Consider the following 25,582-nt stretch of genomic DNA (forward strand, 5'->3'; position numbering starts at 1 on the left):
TGGTGACTTGAATATATTTAGCATAGTCCTCCCCTTTCTCATCTGAGAAGCCTCCACTGGAATGTCAACATAATGTGAAAATTGTGCATTTCTACATTTTGTAGAAAAATATAACTAACATTAACAATGGGGAGCAAGAAAATACATTCCTTTGGGCTAGAAACTCCTTGCATATTTTGAAAATCCCTGTTTTTTAAAAACTTTTTTACTTTTAATCCTACCCTGTGATGTCACAGATAAACACTTTAGGACCTTATATTTTTAACCACAGATCATAAAAACGCGCTGTTTTCGCATATGTAGACTGGTTTAGTGCTGGAGATTATGAATAGAAGGTTCAAACGTGGCGCAATCTCCCTTTAATTAAACCAAGTCGATTATTTTTCTCCCCTCCTCTCCGATAGAGGGAGAACTTTTTGGTTTGGGTTGGTGTTTGTTTTTGTAGACTGCATTCTGAACTCGGGAGGAAGGATTCTTCGTGTGTATTCAACAAAATAACTGCAAGCTAGCTCGAAAAACGACTGCGTAAATTCACATTTAGCCAAGATTTGAAAGTAGTTACACGCATTTGGCTCCTTTTCAAATTGGTAAAAAATAATATCAGGGTACATAGCTAATCAGTCGTCGTCTGGCTGGACCTTTGTGGAGCAAGGTGCTTCTGAATAGCTAGCTAGCTAACAGGATTCAAAAGAACAACTGGAAGCTAGCTTGCTGGCTAGCCAGAAAGCCGGGGGAATCAGCACCACGGGGAGCCGGGGCCCGAGAGGGAGCCATCCAGGCCCGCGGCTTGATGTACCCTGCCTGCCTCGCCCCAGCAGCCCACAATGGGGGAGACCAAAGTCATATATCACCTCGACGACCAGGAAACACCCTACCTGGTCAAATTGGCAGTGCCCGCTGACAGGGTCACACTTGCGGACTTCAAAAATGTTCTGAAGAAACCCAACTACAAGTTCTTCTTCAAATCTATGGATGACGATTTTGGGTGAGCATTATTAGCAAGCAGCGTATTATGGTAGTTAACTACTGTATGTAGCTAGCTATACTTTCAGTCTAAACCACAGATGAAATAATCATAATCTTTTTCAAAACTGTTACTATAGCCAACTAACCAACGTCTCAATGTTTCTCATCATGAATGATCATGGCTTGAGTTTTATTCCTTTGTTTAGCATTATTCGTCTCTCTGTTCTATTTCTTTTTTGCTTGTGACTAACGTAAGTTAGCTGACGTTACAACAGCCAAAGTTAGGTCTGGCAGAATTAACGTTAATACATAATCGTGTAACCGACAATTATGGGTAATAGCCATGACAAAAATAATGTAAACGTTTTAATACATTTATTTTAGTACGGGGTGGATTTAACGTAATTTTCAAGTAAATATAATTTACCCAATAGCAGTTACTTATTTTACTGTACATCATTTTAGGAGTAGAACTGCAGGCAAGGAGAAACTAACGTTAAAGTAATTTCCAAAAGTTCCCAGCGGTCAAAAACATTACTTTTCGAGCTGTCGTTAAAGCTGTGTTGTATTTTTAAAAGATGCATTACAACAAGCTCAAAACATTTTGGAATAAAAATTATACATTTGACAATAACCGTGGCTATTTGCATGACAATTAATGTTACCCATAATCGTTACAGCCATACACAGTCAAAATTCCCAATAATCGTGAAACCAGTATGGGACAAAGGAGATGATGAATATGATGATATCCTCTCTGCCCAGAAAACTACAATTCAAGCTACCATTCACCAGCTCTGCAAGCATTATGTCAAAATACATTCTTTACTCAACAAATACACCAGCAACTATCATCATTTACTGCCTTTAAGGCCTGTTTGTACTTTAAAAAAAAGTATAAATAAGCACTTACAAGCAACCAAAACATTGCATCGTTTTTTTGTAAGAAAATGTGCATATTTTCAATTTACTGATGTGAGCAACTTAAACACCTGCACATAGTTCTTACATAGTTGGTTAATAAATAAAACATCACAATGAGTACGTTTACATGCACAGTAATAATTCAATATTCAACTGATTATGGCAGTAGGCAGATTATGCAATAGTCATGTAAACATCTTACTCTGCTTATTTTAAAACCCATTGCAGTCTAAGGGAAGGGTGGTTCTACTAAGCTATATGGAATTGTTTTAAGGTCATACCAAGTATAATTTAGCTATTTGATTTCGAATTTTAAGACCCCTTGAAGTATAATAAAAAAATATATAAAAATGTATTTGATAACCTTTATTTGACCTTACTGCAATTAGCACAAACAAACGCATTGAATAACAGATTTGCTACATGGAACAGATACACCCCCCCCCAAATCGAAAGGAAGTTTGTTCGGAAGTGTCTGTCCTATATCTATCAGAGAGATAAAATAAAAAATCAGGAAACATTATGAATTTAATTAAAAAAAAAAACATGTATTTAACCCCTTACTTTTTGCACTAAACAGTCTCCATATATACTTCCGTTCATTTTTTTCAACTAATACCAGGGGACCTTCAGATGAGTCTTGTGAGGCCCATGGGTTTCCTAGAACAAAACTCCACAGAGGGTGTGTTCCATTAGTGTGTAGCCCAAACTTTTCGGACTCTACAGACAGCAGTTGGCAGATCGGCTGTACCGGCTTCAAACGAGTCCCAAGATGCGTGTGGGGGTCGTAGAGCAAAACGGAAAACACCATGGTGTTCGTGAGAGTCACATTTTTCCATAGAGGGGTAGGCCAAACCATTTTGGACGCTACAGATTTTGTTGGAAGACTGATTTTCGGGATGTCTCATGGTCTGACAAACACAGCTCTAACTCTAACTAACTGACCTTTCACCACAGATGCGGAAGTGTGACATCGGCGGATGTGGTGAATTGAGACCCTTTCAAAGCAAAAAAAACTATCTCTAGCTTAAATGGACACATTTTATTATTATGCTAATTATATTTGCACGGGGGCCCGGACATCAACTCTATAGGGCTAATCGGCGTAAGTTCAAAATCTAAGTAAGCATACGTTGATTAAAACACCTGGTTTTCTGAGCAATCTTTCAAATTATGAAGAAGTGTAAACGCCTTAATCGGAGTTCCAGCTGTGTATTTGATCTGTGCATGTGCTAGCACCCACCGAGCGAGCCTCCCTCTTTAGCGCGAGTGAAGTAAGTTCGAAACAACTTAATCTGTGTGTCTTAGAAGTAGTTTTCACATGCAAGCTATATGTCTGAACTCTGAATCAAATATGCTTCCCAAAAACAACATGGTTGCTGTGGTAAAACATTTATTATGATTGGTGACTTTTCTTCATTTATCAGAGTGCCATCCCGTAGCCTGATTTCAGATCTGTCTGTGTAAACAGGATTATTATGGAAATTGTTCTTCTTGCAAAGCTTGTACATGTTTTAATCTAACTATCCACAATATTAATGTAACCGTACTCTACGGTGCAGAGGGTTACATTTTAAATGTGAATGATTCTCATTGCGATACAGTTCTAGAAAAATACATCTAAATTCTTTCGCAAATGCAAAATACACTGTCTTAACCCTATAAAGGTGTGTATCAATTTCATGTTTTTTGATAATAATTTCTCACTGATATGAAAGATAAGGTCCATATGCTTCCAAAACCTTATCGCAAGCGATGTGTGTTAATGTTCAGACCGAGTGTCGGGGCTCTTAACAGAACTCCCAGTAATAAAGACTCCATCGTCCTATGACTCTTATGTGTAATGGAACTGAGTCATGATCAAGGGGTAGTGAGAACTAGCTACACAACTTTTCAGATTATTCCACATTTAGCTTTTTTCATAGTTATACAGCAAGTAACTGCATGTTTTTCATGATCATCAAACATAAATTGATCATGTAATTTCATATAATTGAGTGTAACATTAGCCCATCCATTTGAAATGTAGCGAGTTAGCTAAGCAAACAATGTGTAATTTAGCTTGCTTCATCAGAGTGGTGCGTGCATATGTATTCACCCCCTTTGCTATGAAGCCCCTAAATAAGATCTGGTGCAACCAATTACTTTCAGAAGTCACATAAGTAGATTGCACACAGGTGGACTTCATTTAAGTTTCACGTGATCTCAGTATATATACATACACCTGTTCTGAAAGGCCCCAGAGTCTGCAACATCACCAAGCAAGGGGCACCATGAAGACCAAGGAGCTCTCCAAACAGGTCAGGCACAAATTTGTGGAGAAGTACAGATCAGGGTTGGGTTATAAAATATCAGAAACTTTGAACATCCTATGGAGCACCATTAAATACGTTATTAAAAAATTCAAAGAACATGGCACCACAACAAACCTTCCAAGAGAGGGCCGCCCACCAAAATTCACGGACCAGGCAAGGAGGGCATTAATCAGAGAGGCAACAAAGAGACCAAAGATAACCCTGAAGGAGCTGCAAAGCTCCACAGCGGAGATTGGAGTATCTGTCCATAGGATCACTTTAAGCCATACACTCCACACTGGTCTTTACAGAAGAGTGGCCAGAAAAATGCCATTACTTAAAAAAAAAAAAATAAGCAAACACATTTGGTGTTCACCAAAGGGCATGTGAGAGACTAAAATTAAGCTTTTTGGCCATCAAGGAAAACATTATGTCTGGCGCAAAACCAACACCTCATCACCCCGAGAACACCATCCTATGAAGAATAGTGGTGGCAGCATCATGCTGTGGGGATGTTTTTCATTGGCAGGGACTGGGAAACTGGTCAGAATTGAAGGAATGATGGATGGCGCTAAATACAGGGAAATTCTTGAGACACCTGTTTCAGTCTTCAAGAGATTTGAGACTGGGACAGAGATTCGCCTTCCAGCAGGACAATGACCCTAAGCATACTACTAAAGCAACACTCGAGTGGTTTAAGGGGAAACATTTAAATGTCTTGGAATGGCCTAGTCAAAGCCCAGACCTCAATCCAATTGAGAATCTGTGGTTTGACTTAAAGATTGCTGTACACCAGCGGAACCCATCCAACTTGAAGGAGCTTTTGCTTTGAAGAATGGGCAAAAATCCCAGTGGCTAGATGTGCCAAGCTTATAGAGAGACCCCAAGAGACTTGCAGCTGTAATTGCTGCAAAATGTGGCTCTACAAAGTATTGACTTTGGGAGGGTGAATAGTTATTCATGCTCAAGCTTTCTGGGTTTTTTTTTGTCTTATTTCTTGTTACAGTAAAAAATATTTTGCATCTTCAAAGTGGTAGGCATGTTGTGTAAATCAAATTATACAAACCCCCCAAAAATCCATTTTAATTCCAGGTTGTAAGGCAACAAAATAGGAAAAAAGCCAAGCCACTGTAAATACTGAGTGTACAAAATATTAGGAACACTGCTAATAGACTTGGGTAGTATACTGTATATACCCTATACCGGGGTATTTGTAAATAGCCACTGGATGTTTTTTTTCCCCAACATCGTTAACAATTTCTTTGAAGTTTTTTAATAAATTAATACTTGTTGATACTTTTGAAGTAAATTCCTGCAGTCAACTTGTGTAATACGTTAGGAGATAAAAGCAGATTACGTTGTTCATTTCACCTGTCACATTAATTACATAATAAAGATGACCTTAGTTCTCCAGAACAGTTGAGCCAGTCAAGTGTTCGTTTGTAAATAGCACAACGTGAGAAAGCGGGAGCTGTCTATTGACAAGGGTCGCGTTTTATATTGAAAGTCATGCTTTTTTTTGTTGCTTCAATACAAATCAGCATTTTTAAGCCTTTTAATTGAGACGTTGATTGTGCATGTGTGTCATTCAGAGTGAGGGTGAATGGGCAAGACAAAAGATTTAAGTGCCTTTTGAATGGGGTATGGTAGTAGGTGCCAGCACCGGTTTGTCTAAAGAACTGCAACGCTGCTGGGTTTTTCATGCTCAACGGTTTCCTGTGTGTATCAAGAATGGTCTGTCACACAAAGGATAACCAGCCAACTTGACACAGCTGTGGGAAGCATTGGAGTCAGCATGTGCCAGCTTCCCTGTGGAACTCTTACGACACTTTGTAGAGTCCATGCCCTGACGAATTGAGGCTGTTCTGAGGGCAGAAGGGGGGGTGGGGACAATGGCTCTGTTTCCAACTGACATTTTAGAGGCCGACCTCTTGGTCCTCTTTGCAGTGGCAAAATGTTGCTGATTTACTCCCTAGAGGCGATTGACTCACCGGTGCGTCAATCTAAGTAACCTAATATAAAATGCCTATCAAAAATCCAGCGATTTAAGCTAGAGGTACCGTATCTGTTTTTTTATATATTGCTTATTTTTGATACTGAATGTTATCAGATCTTCAATCAAAACCTAATATTTATATAAAGGGAACATGAGTTTACTAATAACAAAAAAAAGTACATATTTTATTTATTTAATTAACAAATTTATGCAACACCCAATTCTCCTTTGCGGAAAAGAAATTGCCCCCTTACACTCAATAACTGGGTTTGCCACCTTTAGCTGTAATGACTGCAACCAAATGCTGTTGTTGATCAGTCTCTCACATCTCTGTGGGGTGGTTCTGGCCCACTCTTGCATGCAGAACTGCTTTAACTCAGCGACATTTGCGGGTTTTCAAGCATGAACTGCTCATTTCAAGTCCTGCCACATCTCAATTGGGATTAGATCTGGACTTTGACAAGGCCATTCCAAAATGTCAAGTTCATTGCTTTTTAACCATTTTCATGTAGACTTGATTGTGTGTTTTGGATCATTGTCTTGCTGCATTACCCAGCTGCGTTTCAGCTCACGGATAGATGGCCTGACATTCTCATGTATGATGGAGAGCAGAATTATTGGTTCCTTCTCTTAAGGCAAGTCATCAGCAAAGCATCCCCAAACCATCACACTACCACCACCATGCTTGACCGTTGGTATGAGGTTTTTATTGTGGAATGCAGTGGTTTGACGGGTGGTTAGGGTGATTAGTTGTTCGAAGGGGTTGAGGTCATGGCTCTGTGCAGGCCAGTCGAGTTCTTCCACACCGATCTCGACAAGCCAGTTCTGTATGGACCTTGCTTTGTGCACAGGGGCATTGTCATGCTGAAACAGGAAAGGGCTTTCCCCAAACTGTTGCCACAAAGTTGGAAGCACAGAATCGTCTGGGAAGTCATTGTATGCTGTAGCGTGGAGATTTCCCTTCACTTGAACTAATGGGCCTAACCCAAAGCATGAAAAAACAGCCCCAGACTATTATTCCTCCTCCACCAAACTTCACAGTTGGCACTATGCATTCGGGCAGGTAACGTTCTCCTGGCATCTGCATAATCCAGATTCATCCGTTGTACTGCCAGACGGTGAAGCGTGATTCATCACTCCAGAGAACAAGTTTCCACTGCTCCCGAGTCCAATGGCGGCGAGCTTTACACCACTCCAGCCGAAGCTTGGCATTGTGCATGGTGATCTTAGGTTTGTATACGGCTGCTTGGTCTTGGAAACCCATTTCATGAGGATCCCGACGAACAGTTATTGTGCTGACGTTGCTTCCAGGCAGTTTGACATAGTTTTTTTTAATCAGTTTTTTTTGAGTGGTTGCAACGATTTCGAAGCAGCGTGAATATAGGGGAAACACTTTAGAAATATTTGTGAAAGTTAGAAAAGTATATTTTCAACCACAACTCCTGCAGCCTTGTTAGCATGCTCAAGAGTACCTGCCCGAGTTAACTCACAGGACGGTGTATTATATTAGATTATGCTGTGGCCTTAAAAAATAAAAAAAAATGTATTTTTTTTTTATAAATGTGTAGCCCGGCAAGCTGTCGAGAGTGAGACATGCATTATGCAGCTGGTGGGAGTTGTAGTTCTAATGAAACAGTTGTAACTTTTCAGCTTCTTGCTTCTTCATAGCTGTCCAATACGTTGAAAACCGGCATATGGTATCGACACTTTGTCCAAGTTTAAACTTGTTTGACACATGCATTAAGGGAGAAAGGACCAAAATAATGGTCTCCTCTTTCTTTCTGTTGTTGTCAAAATGGAATGCAGACTGGTTGGACCCAATGGTTGGTCACTTACTCTGGAATGCCATGTTTTTCACTGGCTGGTTTACAAGCCAGCCCTTACGCCTGAAACATGTCTGAAATGGGAAAGAAACCTCTAGTCTCAAAATGAATCCATCTCCCATCCTATCACAGGAAATGTCTTCACTTAGATTTTTGAGTGAACTATCACTTTAACATCAGGAATGTGCTTTGGATAAAGTGTTTGGGGGTTTTAAAATATGGAAGACTATGTATCAGAGCCATGTCAGAAATAGTTTCTCAGTGTTGACCATTTTAGTGAAGTGAAACACTTGAATGGTCTGTTTTGGAGAATGGCTTAAGGCTTCCGCATGCTTCCTAGCTGAAACATTTAGAGATATTTTTGTTTGTTTTTGGTGTTCGGCAAGGTTTTTTTGTTTTGTGCGCACATTTTTTTATCGTGGCAAGCCCAATGTCGGTCGAAGTCGTAGCTCCGGTGATTGGTCAACAGTAGGGATTATTCAATTAAGGGTTTGTTGTCATTCAACGAGAGACAAATCGCATATGCACATGTTTTTTTGACTTGAGAAATACTGCGCCACACATCTTCGTTAGATGTAAAATTGCGCGACTAAGATTTCTTCAGTCATCTTCAATTAATTCTGACTCTTGGGGAAGTGTTTCAAAATTGGCAAACGATACTATTGACATTTTTTTGTTTTTCAGGCGAAACTCTTTTTAAGGGAATATGCGAGCACACTCATTTGTTTTGCCTGTCTGAGTATGGTTAGGCGCCAGCCTAACTGAAGCTTGCTGACGCCTTTATGCCTAGCTGTCTAGCAAGACAGTGGAGAAATACAAAGTATTTTGCCAGATTGAGCTCCTGGTAGAATTCCAACTCCTCTGAGGGTCAAGATTGAGAGGTTCATATACAGTACCGGTGAAAAGTTTGGGTACACCTACTCATTTCAGGGTTTTACTTTTATTTGTACTATTTTCTACATTTTTGTGAAGACATCAAAACTATGAAATGACACATTGAATCATGTAGTAACAAAAAGTGTTAAACAAATCTAAATATATTTTTGATTCTTCAAAGTAGCCACCCTTTCCCTTGATGACAGCTTTGCACACTCTTGGCATTCTCTCAACCAGCTTCATGGGGAATGCTTTTCCAACAGTCTTGAAGGAGTTCCCACATATGCTGAGCACTTGTGGCCTGCTTTTCCTTCACTCTGCGGTCCAAGTAATCCCAACCCATCTCAATTGGGTTGAGGTTGGGTGATTGTGGAGGTCATCTGATGCAGCACGCCATCACTCTCTTTCTTGGTCAAATATGTTTGTTTTGGGTCATTGTCTTGTTGAAAAGCAAATGATAGTCCCACTAGGCACAAACCAGATGGGATGGTGTATCACTGCAGAATGCTGTGGTAGCCATGCTGGTTAAGTGTGCCTTGAATTCTAAATAAATCACATGCAAAGCACCATCACGCCACCTCCCCATGCTTCGTGTTGGGAACCACACATGCAGATATCATCCGTTCACCTACTCTGCGTCTCACAAAGACACTGCGGTTGGAACCAAAAATCGCAAATTTGGACTCATCAGACCGAAGGACAGATTTCTACCGGTCTAATGTCCATTGCTTGTGTTTCTTGGCAAGTGTCTTCTTATTGGTGTCCTTTTAGTAGTGGTTTCTCTTTAGCAATTCGACCATGAAGGCCTGATTCACGCAGTCTCCTCTGAACGGTTGATGTTGAGATGTCTGTTACTTGAACTCTGAAGCATTTATTTAGCCTGCAATCTGAGGTGCAGTTAACTCTAATGTAACTCTGGGTCTTCTTTTCCAGTTTCATCATAGCGCTTGGTTTTTGCAACAGGCACTTGAATAAACTTTCAAAGTTCTTGACATGTTCCATATTGACTGATCTTCATGTCTTAAAGTAATGATGGACTGTCAAACAGGGCTCTTCTGTATAACCCCCCACCTAGTCACAATGTTGGCTCAAACACATGATGTAGGAAAGAAATTCCACAAATGAACATTTTAAGAAGGCTCACCTGTTAATTGAAATGCATTCCAGGTGACTACCTCATGAGAGAATGCCAAGATTGTGCGAAGCTGTCATCAAGGGTAGCTACTTTGAAGATTCTCAAATATAAAATATATTTTGGTTTGTTTAACACTTTTTTGGGGGGTTACTACATGATTCCATTGTGTGTTATTTCTTAGTTTTGATGTCTTAACTATTATTCTACAATAGAGTAAAAAATAAAAACCCTTGAATGAGTAGGTGTGTCCAAACCTTTGACTGGTACTGTATTTGATTTCAAACCGGTCTGCAAATTGCACTGAAGAACTATTGACATTGTGTTAGATTGGAATTTGAGACTGCAGGTTTGTTTGTTTTGTGTTGAACAAAAATGTATACGCAACAACTTCAAAGAATTTACTGAGTGTCAGTTCCAATAAGGTAATTGGTCAATTGAAATAAATAAATTAGGCCCAAATCTATGGATTTCATGTGACTGGGAATACAGATATGTATCTGGTCACATATGCCTTTTTTAAAAACATTTTTAAAGGTAGGGGCGTGGATCAGAACCAGAAAGCCAGTCAGTGACCTGTGACCACCATTTTTCTCATGCAGCATGACATATCTCCTTAGCATAGAGTGGCTGTGCGAACTCGCTTGATATTGGTGGAAACTGTAACATACTGTCGTACACGTCGATCCATAGGATACCAAATATGCCCAATGGGTGACATGTCTGGTAAGTATGAAGGCCATGGAAGAATTGGGACATTTTCAGCTTCTGGGAATTGTGTACAGAACCTTGTGACATGCGGTCTTGCATTATGCTGAAACATGAGGTGATGGTGGTGGATGAATGGCACGACGATGGTCCTCAGGATCTCGTCACTGTATCTCTGTGCTTTCATATTGCCATCAATAAAATGCAATTGTGTTCGTAGCTTATGGCTGCCCATAACACAACCCCACCGCCACCATGGGGCACTCTGTTCACAACTTTGACATCAGCAAGCCGCTCGCCTACACAACGCCGTACGCTGTCTGCCAATTGCCCAGCACAATTGAATCCCAAATGAATCCGTGAAGTGCACTTCTCCAGAGTGCCATTGGCCATCGAATGTGAACATTTGCCCACTGAAGTCAGGTCAATTCTTCAGATTTGCAAACCCATAGTATCATCAGCTGTCTGGGTCGCTGATCTCAGACCATCCCGCAGGTGAAGAAACCGGATGTGGAGGTCCTGGGTTGGTGTGGTTACACGTGGTCTACAGTCGTGAGGCCGGTTGGACGTACTTCCAAATTCTCAAGACTTTGGCGGCGGCTTATGGTAGAGAAGTGAACATTCAATTCTCTGGCAACTGCTCTGGTCGACATTCCTGCGGTCCGCATGCCAATTGCATGCTCCATCAAAACTTGAGACATCTGTGGCATTGCACGTTTTAGTTGCTTTTTATTCTACCCAGCACAAGGTCCACCTGTGTAATGATCCTGCTGTTTAATCAGCTTATTGATATGCCACACCTGTCAGGTGGATGGACTGTCTTCGCAATGGAGAACTAACAGGGATGTTAACAAATTTGTGCACAGTTTGTGCGTATGGAACATTTCTGGGATCTTTTATCATGAAACATGGGACCAACACTTCACGTTGCGTTTTATATTTTTTGTTCAGTGTGGTAACTTAACTACCTAGCACAGTAATGTAACAAATGAGAGTGCAGAAGCTGGAAGCGTTAGACCAATATAGTTTTTACCATCAGACTAATTATTAGAATGTCTTTGTGGTATTGGTCCAAAGCAGGGATTTTAGACTGTTTTCCTATTGTTGGGACCAGGAGTATTTGTATTTTTAAGTGTTTTTGCATTCCTTACCAGCATTTGTGTACACATGGTGAGTCAATGTTGTTCTCTCTTTCCCTTGCAGGGTAGTGAAAGAAGAGATATCTGATGACAATGCCAAACTACCTTGTTTTAATGGCCGTGTGGTATCTTGGGTAAGCGCGCGCACACACTTCATCTTTGTCTTAAGTGTTTGTCAATGACAACCATCTGTTGGGGATGCTATTGACCCCAAACAGCATTCCGTCCCTAGAGAGAAGCCCCGCCCATCTGTCTGATAATATCATTACTACATAATGATGTTAGGAATAACAGTGACACACACACACACACTTTCTCTCACGCATTCTGTATCTCGTCAATCTTTCTAACTCCCTTCCAAATACACTAGTTATTTATGTCTTTGTAAAACTCCTACATTTCTCATCTCACACACGGACCAATGATTCCAATCTCTCCATGACTGAGCCATCTGGTTCTTTGCTCTGCCTCCTCTTTATACTCGGTTTCTCCGTTTTGAGATCTGATTAAGAGAAACTGAAATCACAGGATTGTAGACATCACTCCAAAATAAAGGGCTTCACTGCGCCTAATGAGGAGATTGAATCACAAGTCACAGAGCGGCGAAATGAAGGAGGGGTTTGTTTAAGAAGGAAATGGTTTGTGTGGGGGGAGGGGGGAGGCCAACCTTGTTACTATAACTATTGAAATCTCTGGGCCCTAGTTATTGGCTTTATTCCGTACAGTGCGTGGTCAGGAAAGGACAGTCGTCTCTGTTCATGTTTCTGTACGTTTATCTCAGTTTTAATGTCACGTGCACAAGTGCAGTGAAATGCCTTTCTGGCAAGCTCTATATCCAACAGTTTAGTAATCGACATCAATGTAGTGCTGAAAAGAACATGAGGTAGAACAAAAATCTGTCTGGATGTGTGATTGGCCTTGCCTCTGTCTCTGCCTATCTGATCAAGCTAGTGAAGTTCTAGTGAAATGTTTGGTATCCAGTGTGTCTCTGTCTGTCACCTAGGTTACAGACCTGGCTTGCTGTAAAATGTATTTGTAAAAAAAAAAAATAAAAAAAAAAATAAAAAAAAAATAAAAGCTGCATAGTGCATGTAAATCAAATTTGAATGATTCTTAGATTGAGGATGTGTGATTCTTAGGGTCTCAAAGTTGGTCTGTCTACCTCTGTGTCCTCAGCTGGTGTCGGGGGACGGTGCTCACTCAGATGGTGGCTCTGTGGTCGAGAGTTTGTCCGAGTTGCCGCCACCCCCCCTGGAGAGGACTGGGGGCATCGGGGAGTCCAGACCCCCCTCTTATCAGTCAGTTCTCTCTAGGTTGTGTGTGTTTAGCTGTGCGCACACATTTTGAATTTGTTTGCATTTCTGTTTGGCTGTGTGTGAGAGATGTTGTGCGTGTGAGTAAGTGGGTTTGTCTCCGAGTGTCTTTATAGGCTTAGTCTTGATGAATAATCTCCATTGTGCTTCTAATATCTGCTGAATAACCATGACAACACTGAGCACAACAACATTTTCTCAATGTGGAAATAATGATCTCTGTGACCCCCCCCCTTTTCCTCCCCCTCTCCATTTCTCACTGCAGCGGGAAGGCCACAGGTGGACGAGACTCGTTGGACAACGAGACGGAGACGGGCTCGATGGTGTCCCAGAGAAGAGCGAGGGAGCGACCGCGCCGGAAACACACTCGCGAGCATGGTCAGAGAGCAGTCGGCGCCCTCCAGTTCCTCTCACTCAGAATTTCTCAACTATACTGTCCAGTTCCCTGCCTGACACAGGATCTAGCCTAGTTGTTGGATAGGTGTATGAGCTGTACAGCCATATTCCACCCAGACTAACAAGGGGCAATGTGGAGCTATTACCATCGCTTTATACCTATCCAAACTACATGAAGTTCCCAGAGGCTGATTAGGAACTGGGCATATAGCGCTGTGACTGTGAGCCCCTCCCCTGTGTAACGCTTGTCACCTCCTCTCTCACCCCCTGCAGGTGGGAGGAATGGCTACTCGAGGGTGGGCCGAGGGGCGGAGCTGGGCCAATACGACAGCTGCTCGTCCTTCATGAGCAGCGAGCTGGAGTCCACCAGCTGCTTCGACTCTGAGGATGACGACGCCACCAGCCGGTGAGAACTTCCTAGATAACCATTACGCAACGTTCCGCCAACCTTCACTTTCTTGCCTCCTGTATATTTGACTTAATACCTTTAGTTCTCGCAGGTTCTCCTTACCGTAACCCTATTGAACTTTGTCCCCCAGGTTCAGCAGTTCCACGGAACAGAGCTCCTCTCGCCTTATGAGGCGACACCGCCGGCGCCGCCGGAAACCCAAGACATCCAACATGGAAAGGGTGAGCTGGGCAGACACACGCCAGGGTTTCCGTGGCCAAATAAAATGAAACGCCAATAAATATAATTGTTGCCTGCCAAATTGACCGGGAGAACAAAACAACTGTAGGCAGGCTATCAGTGCGTCCCTTGCTTGAAAATCCGACCATAGAAACGTGGAGGCAAATATTTTATAAAGACTTCATAGGCGGCACGTGAGGTTTTTAAAGTTTAGGGAAGCATGCAGTTTATCCTACGATTTCTACCGATCTGTGTGCCAGTTGTGATTTTCATATGCGCGTTTCTGTGGAACCGGTTTCATTTCAATAATCAAATCAAATCAAATGTATTTTTTTATTTATATATAGCCCTTCGTACATCAGCTGATATCTCAAAGTGCTGTACAGAAACCCAGCCTAAAACCCCAAACAGCAAGCAATGCAGGTGTAGAAGCACGGTGGCTAGGAAAAACTCCCTAGAAAGGCCAAAACCTAGGAAGAAACCTAGAGAGGAACCAGGCTATGAGGGGTGGCCAGTCCTCTTCTGGCTGTGCCGGGTGGAGATTATAACAAAACATGGTCAAGATGTTCAAATGTTCATAAATGACCAGCATGGTCGAATAATAATAATAATAAGGCAGAACAGTTGAAACTGGAGCAGCATCACAGTCAGGTGGACTGGGGACAGCAAGGAGTCATCATGTCAGGTATTCCTGGGGCATGGTCCTAGGGCTCAGGTCCTCCGAGAGAGAGAAAGAAAGAGAGAATTAGAGAGAGCATATGTGGGATGGCCAGTCCTCTTCTGGCTGTGCCGGGTGGAGATTATAACAGAACATGGCCAAGATGTTCAAATGTTCATAAATGACCAGCATGGTCGAATAATAATAATAAGGCAGAACAGTTGAAACTGGAGCAGCAGCACAGTCAGGTGGACTGGGGACAGCAAGGAGTCATCATGTCAGGTAGTCCTGGGGCATGGTCCTAGGGCTCAGGTCCTCCGAGAGAGAGAAAGAGAGAAGGAGAGAATTAGAGAACGCACACTTAGATTCACACAGGACACCGAATAGGACAGGAGAAGTACTCCAGATATAACAAACTGACCCTAGCCCCCCGACACATAAACTACTGCAGCATAAATACTGGAGGCTGAGACAGGAGGGGTCAGGAGACACTGTGGCCCCATCCGAGGACACCCCCGGACAGGGCCAAACAGGAAGGATATAACCCCACCCACTTTGCCAAAGCACAGCCCCCACACCACTAGAGGGATATCTTCAACCACCAACTTACCATCCTGAGACAAGGCTGAGAATAGCAGCCTATATTTTAATTTCTTAAATCATTGTCACGTGGTTAAAGGGATACTTTGGGATTTTGGCAACGAGGCCCTTTTATCGACTTCCCCAGAGTCAGATGAACTCGTGGACACCATTTCTATGGCTCCGTGTCCACTAGGAAGTTAGCGTAATGACTGGAAGTCTATGGGTATCTATTTCTCAAATGGCCTGTAAATTAAGGTCTCCCCGGTCATGTTGTCCGGTGCCACACACACTTTCTTACCTCTCTCGCCCCCCTTTCCCTCTTTCTAGTCGTCATCATTCAGCAGCGTCACAGACTCCACCATGTCACTAAACATCATCACTGTCACTCTGAACATGGGTAAGTATTTCTCTGTGGCTGTCTTTCTCGCTCCCTCTATTCTGCGGTCTCTGTTTCCTGATAACTTGCAATAAAGCTTTACATAGACCTCCTGACCACTCATTCTTTTTCGTTGTCTTTCTCTCTCGCTCTGCCCCTCTCTCTCTGCCCCTCTTCCTCTCTGTATCTCTCTCTCTCTCCCCCCTCTGTAGAGAAGTATAACTTCCTGGGCATCAGCATCGTGGGGCAGAGCAACGAGAGGGGCGACGGGGGCATCTACATCGGCTCCATCATGAAGGGAGGGGCGGTGGCTGCAGACGGCCGCATTGAGCCTGGAGACATGCTACTGCAGGTGCGTGCTCATATTTTTTATTTTCTTTTTTTTCACCTTTATTTAACCATGTAAGCTAGTTGAGAACAAGATCTCATTTGCAACTGCGACCTGGCCAAGATAAAGCATAGCAGTGTGAACAGACAACACAGAGTTACACATGGAGTAAACAATTAACAAGTCAATAACACAGTAGAAAAAAAGAGAGTCTATATACATTGTGTGCAAAAGGCATGAGGAGGTAGGCGAATAATTACAATTTTGTGATAAATGATCAGATGTTCATGTACAGGTAGAGATATTGGTGTGCAAAAGAGCAGAAAAGTAAATAAATAAAAACAGTATGGGGATGAGGTAGGTAAAATTGGGTGGGCTATTTACCGATGGACTATGTACAGCTGCAGCGATCAGTTAGCTGCTCAGATAGCAGATGTTTGAAGTTGGTGAGGGAGATAAGTCTCCAACTTCAGCGATTTTTGCAATTCGTTCCAGTCACAGGCAGCAGAGAACTGGAAGGAAAGGTGGCCAAATGAGGTGTTGGCTTTAGGGATGATCAGTGAGATACACCTGCTGGAGCACGTGCTATGGGTGGGTGTTGCCATCGTGACCAGTGAACTGAGATAAGGCGGAGCTTTACCTAGCATGGACTTGTAGATGACCTGGAGCCAGTGGGTCTGGCGACGAATATGTAGCGAGGGCCAGCCGACTAGAGCATACAGGTCGCAGTGGTGGGTGGTATAAGGTGCTTTAGTAACAAAACAGATGGCACTGTGATAAACTGCATCCAGTTTGCTGAGTAGAGTGTTGGAAGCTATTTTGTAGATGACGTCGAGGATCGGTAGGATAGTCAGTTTTACTAGGGTAAGTTTGGCGGCGTTAGTGAAGGGGGCTTTGTTGCGGAATAGAAAGCCGACTCTAGATTTGATTTTAGATTGGAGATGTTTGATATGAGTCTGGAAGGAGAGTTTACAGTCTAGCCAGACACCTAGGTACTTCTCGATGTCCACATATTCTAGGTCGGAACCATCCAGGGTGGTGATGCTAGTCGGGTGTGCGGGTGCAGGCAGCGAACGGTTGAAAAGCATGCATTTGGTTTACTAGCGTTTAAGAGCAGTTGGAGGCCACGGAAGGAGTGTTGTATGGTATTTAAGCTCGTTTGGAGGTTAGATAGCACAGTGTCCAAGGACGGGCCGGAAGTAAACAGAATGGTGTCGTCTGCGTAGAGGTGGATCAGGGAATCGCCCGCAGCAAGAGCAAAATCATTGATATACACAGAGAAAAGAGTCGGCCCAAGAATTTAACCCTGTGGCACCCCCATAGAGACTGCCAGAGGACCGGACAGCATGCCCTCCGATTTGACACACTGAACTGTCTGCAAAGTAGTTGGTGAACCAGGCAAGGCAGTCATCAGAAAAACTGAGGCTACTGAATCTGCCGATAAGAATATGGTGATTGACAGAGTCGAAAGCCTTGGCAAGGTCGATGAAGACAGCTGCACAGTACTGTCTTTTATCGATGGCGGTTATGATATCGTTTAGTACCTTGAGGCTGAGGTGCACCTGTGACCGGCTCGGAAACCAGATTGCACAGCGGAGAAGGTACGGTGGGATTCGAGATGGTCAGTGACCTGTTTGTTGACTTGGCTTTCGAAGACCTTAGGGCAGGATGGATATAGGTCTGTAACAGTTTGGGTCCAGGGTGTCTCCCCCTTTGAAGAGGGGGATGACTGCGGCAGCTTTCCAATCCTTGGGGATCTCAGACGATATGAAAGAGAGGTTGAACAGGCTGGTAATAGGGGTTGTGACAATGGCGGCGGATAGTTTCAGAAATAGAGGGTCCAGATTGTCAAGCCCAGCTGATTTGTACGGGTCCAGGTTTTGCAGCCCTTTCAGAACATCTGCTATCTGGATTTGGGTAAAGGAGAACCTGGAGAGGCTTGGGCGAGTAGCTGCGGGGGGGGGGGGGGGGGGGGGGGGGGGGGGGGGGGGGGCGGAGCTGTTGGCCGAGGTTGGGGTAGCCAGGAGGAAGGCATGGCCAGCCGTTGAGAAATGCTTGTTGAAGTTTTTGATAATCATGGATTTATCAGTGGTGACCGTGTTACCTAGCCTCAGTGCAGTGGGCAGCTGGGAGGAGGTGCTCTTGTTCTCCATGGACTTCAGTGTCCCAGAACTTTTTGGAGTTAGAGCTACAGGATGCAAATTTCTGCCTGAAGAAGCTTGCCTTTGCTTTCCTGACTGACTGCGTGTATTGGTTCCTGACTTCCCTGAACAGTTGCATATCGCGGGGACTATTCGATGCTATTGCAGTCCGCCACAGGATGTTTTTGTGCTGTTTGAGGGTTTGAGACTCTTTGTCACGGCCTTGAAACCAGAGTGAATTAAGTGGCCCCCATTGGACATAACAGCAGGGTGATCAAACGGTTGAAATCAGGGTTGTGTTCACGAAGCACCAAATGGAAGAAAATCGACTGAAGCAAAGGAATCTACCGAAATATGTCCAATAAGAAAATGCTTGTTTTTGTTTCCAGTTTCAAAGCATTTTGCTATGGTGAACCCTAGTGAATACGACCCACTTTAGCCCGGCTAAACTCGACCCCACTATTTACGATGGAGTTGAGCAGGCAACTACTGTGGGCGGACTGGAGCGCTGACGTCACATAAAATGACGTTATTATCAAAAACGACTGATTTCAGCACCCAGAACAGCCCACAATTACCCAGAACAGCCCACAATTACCCAGAACAATGCCATAGATTGACTGAGAGACTCTCTCCGCCCTCCTAACAGGTGAACGACATCAACTTTGAGAACATGAACAACGACGACGCGGTTCGAGTGCTGAGAGACATCGTACACAAGCCAGGGTGAGTCACACACCAACAAACACACTCAAGTTGTCACAAGTCTTAGGACTTATAAACCTGTATTTTTAGCTTTCACTATCTTTTGGTGTTGTATTTCATCTGTAAAAAGACAGGTGCGAGTTTTGCCACTTTGCCTAAGCTGTATAAACATGGCATTGTGAGCATTGTCAGCTCTGTGTTAACTGTGTGTGTAAACTCTGTTTACAGCCCCATCACTCTGACTGTGGCTAAGTGCTGGGACCCTAACCCTCGGAGCTGCTTTGCTCTGCCAAGAAGTGAGTATTCACCTGCCGTGCTTCCTCTCACAACACACCCACAAATGTAAGACTTAAAAAAAAAAAAATGATGTGTGTGTTTCGTGAAGTCGATGTACTACGTCAAACCCCCCGTTTTTTTTCTCCCCCCTACAGGTGAGCCAATCCGGCCCATTGACCCTGCTGCCTGGGTGTCCCACACTGCGGCGATGACGGGGGTGTACCCTGCTTATGGCATGAGCCCATCGATGAGCACGGTCACCTCCACCAGCTCCTCCATCGGCAGCTCCGTCCCCGAGACCGAACGTGAGTCCCACACCTGGGTCCTGTCAAAACTGACCCAGTTAAACTGTATTTAAAACACTCTCAATCTTGCTTTATTGTCATGAAATCTACAGTTGAGGACAGGCTAGTATGCGACGGAGCACATGATATAATGTCTGTCACAAGTTCAGCTAATATTTGAAAGTCCCACAAAATTGCCATATACTGGAAGACCTCCGTCCTATCAAAACTGCCGCACTGTCCCGTTGTAAACCACGATACCTACCTTCGCTAAGCCCAGTAACCCACCTCCCGATTTTGCTCCTCGCAGGCTTCGACGATTTCCACCTGTCCATCCACAGTGACATGTCAACTGTCGCCAAGGCCATGGCTTCCCCGGAGTCGGGCCTGGAGGTGCGAGACAGGATGTGGCTGAAGATCACCATCGCCAACGCCTTCATAGGTATGCTCACTCTCCTTTTCCTCTTGGTCTCGCTCTACCTCTCTCTCACCGTCCGTCTTCCTGTCCTCTGGTTTTTCACTTTCTCCTTTTTGTCTAGTTGTCTTTCTATAATGCCCCCATTTTATGCCTGTCTTTGTCTCTTCTACCTAGTTTGTGGGTTAATTGCCATGGAATGTGTATTTTGTGTCTAGACTCGTATGTTTTGTGTTTCTGTATCCAAAGGCTCAGATGTGGTGGACTGGCTCTTTCATCACATGGAGGGATTCTCGGACCGACGGGAGGCAAGGAAGTACGCCAGTAACCTGCTCAAGGCCGGCTACATCCGCCACACCGTCAACAAGATCACCTTCTCTGAGCAATGCTACTACACCTTCGGAGACCTCTGTGGCAGTGAGCGTTTTCACTAGATCCTCATTGTATTTCATGGTTTGAAAACAAAAGCCTAGTCCCTAGCCCTTCTGTGTTTGCAGACAAAACAGCAACATTGATATTCATGATAACTCGATCTCTTTCTCTCTCTCTCAGACATGACCCACCTCTCTCTGCACGACCATGATGGCTCCAGCGGCGGGGCGTCGGACCAGGACACCCTGCCCCCTCTGCCCCACCCTGGGGCTGCCCCCTGGCCCATGTCCCTGCCCTACCAGTTTTCCATCGCCCAGCCCTACAACCCCCAGCCCCAACACGACCTGCCACAGGGCTTCCCAGGAGTAGGGGCGGGCAGTGCTGGCAGCCAACACAGCGAAGGTGAGGAGAGCTGGGACTCACCAGCGGTATTCAATCATACCCAGACACTAAGAGAGGGGGAACTAGTTTGAATTAACCAACACTACGGCCACTTTGTAAAAAGAAAGTATAAAATTATTATTTTTTTAACGAAAAAATCTATCATAATACTATCGTAAAAATATTTTCTAACTTGTTGGCCAGTAAATATCAATGAATCTGTTGGCCCAGGCATAAATCATAAATCTCTCCCATGAGCCTACCCCAAAACGGAGTCACTGCTTCTTACATCACTGCACTAGCATGCCTGACAGAGCTCACAGTGTAAAATGATGATATAGAAAAACTTGAAAAGAGAAGATTAATGACAGGAGTATTGCAGTAATAGATAATGTAATTTTAATGTATGTCTTATACAGTAATGCACGCAGCAAAGCCAGAACATACACCCAGTCATTCATAAAACACTTGCAGTTATGTATGAAGGATAAATACTTTAGTGTGTGTGGACACCCCTTCAAATTAGTGTATTCGGCTATTTCAGCCACACCCGTTGCTGACGGGTGTATAAAATCGAGCACACAGCCATGCAATCTCCATAGACAAACACTGACAGTAGAATGGCCTTTCTGAAGAGCTCTGACTTTCAATGTGGCACCGTCATAGTATGCTACCTTTCCAACAAGTCAGTTCTTCAAATTTCTGCCCTGCTAGAGCTTCCCCAGTCAACTGTAAGTGCTGTTATTGTGAAGTGAAAACGTCTAGGCATAACAATGGCTCAGGCGCGAAGTGGTAGGCAACACAAGCTCACAGAACGGGACTGCCGAGTGCTGAAGGGCGTAGCTTGTAAAAATAATCTGTCCTCAGTTGCAACACTCACTACAGCATTCCAAACTGCCTCTGGATGCCATGTCAGCAGAATAAATGTTTGTCAGGAGCTTCATGAAATGTGTTTCCATGGCCGAGCAGCCTCACACAAGCCTAAGATTACCATGCGCCATGCCAAGCTTCGGCTGGAGTGGTGTAAAGCTCGCCGCCATTGGAGCAGTGGAAACGCGTTCTCTGGAGTGATGAATCACGCTTCACCATTTGGCAGTCCGACAGACGAATCTGGGTGTGGCGGGTGCCAAGAGAACACTACCTGCCCCAATGCATAGTCCCAACTGTAAAGTTAAGTGGAGGAGGAATAATGGTCTGGGGCTGTTTTTTCATGGTTGGGGCTAGACCTCTTAGTTCCAGTGAAGGGAAATCTTAATGATACAGCATACAATGACATTCTAGACAATTCTGTGCTTCCAACTTTGTGGAAACAGTTTGGGGAAAGCATTTCCTGTTTCAGCATGACAATGCCCCTGTGCACAAGCGAGGTCCATACAGAAATGGTTTATTGAGATCGGTGTGGAAGAACTTGCACAGAGCCCTGACCTCGACCCCATCGAACTCCTTTGAGATGAATTGGAACGCCGACTACAAGCCAGGCCTAATCGCCCAACAACATCACCCAACATCTCCTCACTAATGCTCTTGTGGCTGAATGAAAGCAAGTCTTGCAGCAATGTTCCACCATCTAGTGGAAAGCCTTACCAGAAGAGTAAAGGCTATTATAACATCAAGGGGGGGGGGGGTGTGGGGTGGCAACTCTATATTAATGCCCTTGATTTTGGAATGAGATGTCTGAAGAGCAGGTGTCCACATACTTTTGGTTATGCAGTGTAGTTGGATACTAACACACTTTCTTTGTTTTGCTCCCGTCTCCAGGGAGCAGCGGCTCCAACTGCAGTAAGACCGAGGGCCGAGGCGGTGCCGGGGGCTCCAACAAGTCGGGTGGGAGTGGCAGCGAATCAGAGATCAGGAGCCATCGGGTCCCCAGCGAGCGCTCTGCGGCCCCTAGCGAGCGCAGCATCCGCAGTTCCTACAGCCATCGAAGCGCACACTCGTCCCACTCACTGGCCTACAGCCCTGGCTTGGTCTACGGCCCCCCAGGCCTGCCTCCTAACCCCCCCCACCTGGCCACAGCTGCTCCAGGAGCCCCACCAGGCCGACAGCTGGCCAACGCTCCCCCAGAGCTCACCGGCTCCCGCCAGTCCCTGCGCATGGCCGTAGGCAACCGCGGCGAGTTCTTTGTCGACGTCATGTGACGCAGGTTATGTCATAGGCGCACCACATAATGGTGGTTAGGGATTTTTTTGTTTAGTGCTGAGGGGGACAGACAGGAGGAGGAAGTCTCTAGAAAATCACAGTTGGGGTCAATGTCATTTCCTTTTGAATTGCCAGAATTGAAATGGAATTGAGCCCAACCCTGCTGGAAATGTCCTCTTGCTCTTGTGCTCCTGAGGGTGTATCTGATTCGCTATACTTTCTTCAGTGAAGAACCCCCACCCTCGCAGATGGAATCAAAGCGCCTTTTCTCAGTTTCCTCCCTGTGAGACGAGTTTTGCTTGGGTCGTGACAGGGAGGGAGGCCTGGGGAACAGCTGGGGATGACTTGGCGCTTTTCTACGTGGATGTTTTTCATTTGTTCTTTTCTCCAGCTCCACGTCCTGTCCTCCCCAACCTTAGTCCGCCAGAGACAAAGTAAAAAAAAAAATACAAAAAACTCCTCTCTCCATACATCCTTTCACCTAAAATTTGAAAATGAACACTAACCTTTGAACCTTACATGTGCTTTTGTTTGTTTGTATGACTATGAAAAAGAATGAAAAGTTAAATAATGTAGTGCAAAAGAATTGAGGCCCTTTCTGTTCTTATGTTTTTATCATAGCTGGTCGCCGATACATGTAGTTTATTTTTCAACACTTAACATGAGCTTCCAGCTTAGACTGATTTTAAAAGTACATTTTCGTCTTAAGTTTTCTTACCAACTCTTTCACACTACTCCAGTGTTTCCCAAACTCGGTCCTGGGGGCCCCGAAGGGTGCACAATTAGCTTTTTGCCCTAGCAGTACATAGCTGATTCAAATAATCAATGTATCATGGAGCTTTGATCATTTGAATCAGCAGTGTAGTGCTACGGCAAAACAAAAAACACTGCACCACTTGGGGGTCCCCAGGATTTGAGTTTGGGAAACACTGCACTACTCTTGAGAAAATGTATTTTTATTTATAAATATAGTTTTATGACTTTAAGTTGGTTGTTGTGTTTTTGTGTGTGTGTGTGTGCGCGCAAGAAACCTGGAGTTTTCCAGGTGGGCGTAGGGACATTATTTGCACAAGCAAGGAATTTCAGTCTGAGAAGGAATGTGAAGGCAATATAGCTTGCAGATGTGTGCGAAGGCTTGACCTGACCATGTCTATTATTTTTTTGTATGTTCAAGCTTCCTTTGAACTGGGTGACCTGCTGCATCATCAAAAAGTTTCCAAATGTAGAGCTCTAGATTTGAGGACACTTTTTTTATGAGGGGAATATGATATGGGAGCATAACTTGAAGTATTTTGAGATTAATTTGGTAGGTGTGCATCATACATGAATCTGATGTGGAATTCCTACATTATGTAGGGATACAATTGAATGTGCAGGAAATGAAATATTTGTTGATATCCTGCTGCAGTAGGCAAAAATAAATGACCAATGTGCTTATCTTCAGGGTGCGGTTTGCCCATTCCCAGTTCAGTTTAAACCCACCCACCATATCTTTATTTTATCAACAAACAGAGGAATGCGTACATACAAACTTTTTACATTGCCAGGAATCCTACATAAACTAGCCTTCTTCCTTGTTTCGACCATGGCTTTTGTCAGTCAGTGACAGTGGTCTAGGAACATATAGAGAAGGAGTTGTCCATAATAATAAATAAACTCCTCCCGAAGTGCGAGGCATTTCATTGTCTGCTTTCTCTGACCTGATGGGAGATCAAAGCAGTGGTGGAGGCTGAGTGGGGGGTCTGGGTTGGAGATTGTTGCGTTTTTATCGCTGTGTAGCGCGTTCGTACAGTAGATGAGGGGGATCCAATCGAAGTAAACTCTTAAATTGTACACTGAACAAAAACAAACGTAACATGCAACAATTTCACATTTTACTTAGATTGCATAATGAAAATCAGTCAATTGAAAATAAATTCATTAGGCCCTAATCTATGGATTTCACATGACTGGGAATATTTGTTGGTCACAGATACTTTAGGGAAAATAGGAAGAAAAAAGTAGGGGCGTGTATAAGAACTAGTCAGTATCTGGTGTGACCTCAATTTGCCTCATGCAGCACGACACATCACCTTCACATAGTTGATAAAAAGTGTTGATCGTGGCCTGTGTAAATGTTGTCCCACTGTGCAAAGTTGCTGGATATTGGTGGTACCTGGAACACGCTGTCTCAGAGTATTCCAAACATGCTCAATGGGTGACATGTCTGGTGAGTATGCAGGCCATGGAAGAACTGGGACTGCTTCCAGGAATTGTGTACAGATCCTTGCATTATGTAGAGGTGGTGGCGGCGGATGAATGGCACGACAGTGGGGCTCACTGTATCTCGTCACGGTATCTCTGTGCATTCAAATTGTCATTGCTAAAATGCAGTTGTGTTCGTTGTCGTAGCTTAAGTCTGCCCATACCATAACCCCACCATTGGCGACTCTGTTCACAACATTGACATCAGCAAACAGCTCACCCACACTACGCCATACACGCCATTCTGCACAAACTGTCAGAAACCGTCTCAGGGAAACTCATCTTCATGCTTGTCATCCTCATGAGGGTCTCGACCTGACTGCAGTTCAGGGTCGTAACCGACTTCAGTGGGCCAATGTTCACCTTCGATGGCCACTGGCACACTGGAGAAGTGTGGTCTTCATGTGTGAATCCTGGTTTCAACTGTACGGGGCAGATGGCAGACAGCGTGCCAACTGCCATCTGACAGTTTGTGCAGAAACGCTT

General features: G+C 44.1%; 1 protein-coding gene across 2 annotated transcripts; it reads left to right on the plus strand.

Annotated features, from left to right (window-relative positions):
* The first annotated feature begins 232 nt into the window (after window positions 1-232).
* On the plus strand, window positions 233-23,838 carry LOC110530148 (segment polarity protein dishevelled homolog DVL-3). 2 transcript variants are annotated; one of them, XM_036985704.2, is made up of 15 exons: window positions 233-985; window positions 11,923-11,992; window positions 13,035-13,156; window positions 13,437-13,549; window positions 13,841-13,973; window positions 14,107-14,197; window positions 15,763-15,832; window positions 16,024-16,163; window positions 18,930-19,006; window positions 19,214-19,281; window positions 19,417-19,566; window positions 19,856-19,987; window positions 20,210-20,377; window positions 20,513-20,734; window positions 22,472-23,838. In XM_036985704.2, the coding sequence occupies exons 1-15, from the start codon at window positions 825-827 to the stop codon at window positions 22,849-22,851; spliced, it is 2,097 nt and encodes a 698-aa protein (XP_036841599.1). In that variant the 5' UTR covers window positions 233-824; the 3' UTR covers window positions 22,852-23,838. The 2 variants fall into 2 exon arrangements, with proteins under 2 accessions (XP_036841599.1, XP_036841598.1); XM_036985703.2 differs by having other exon boundaries at window positions 249-985; window positions 13,035-13,171.
* The last annotated feature ends 1,744 nt before the right edge of the window (window positions 23,839-25,582 follow it).

The sequence above is a fragment of the Oncorhynchus mykiss genome, chromosome 8 (assembly GCF_057628025.1).
Source record: "Oncorhynchus mykiss isolate SJ-2025 chromosome 8, ASM5762802v1, whole genome shotgun sequence".
NCBI classification, from domain to species: domain Eukaryota; kingdom Metazoa; phylum Chordata; class Actinopteri; order Salmoniformes; family Salmonidae; genus Oncorhynchus; species Oncorhynchus mykiss.

Coding starts and splice junctions, on each gene's coding strand:
- LOC110530148 (XM_036985703.2), top strand. CDS start 825: ATGGGGGAGACCAAAGTCATATATCACCTCGACGACCAGGAAACACCC. Junction 19,567..19,855: donor CTCCGTCCCCGAGACCGAAC/GTGAGTCCCACA, acceptor TGCTCCTCGCAG/GCTTCGACGATTTCCACCTG. Junction 20,378..20,512: donor CTTCGGAGACCTCTGTGGCA/GTGAGCGTTTTC, acceptor TCTCTCTCTCAG/ACATGACCCACCTCTCTCTG.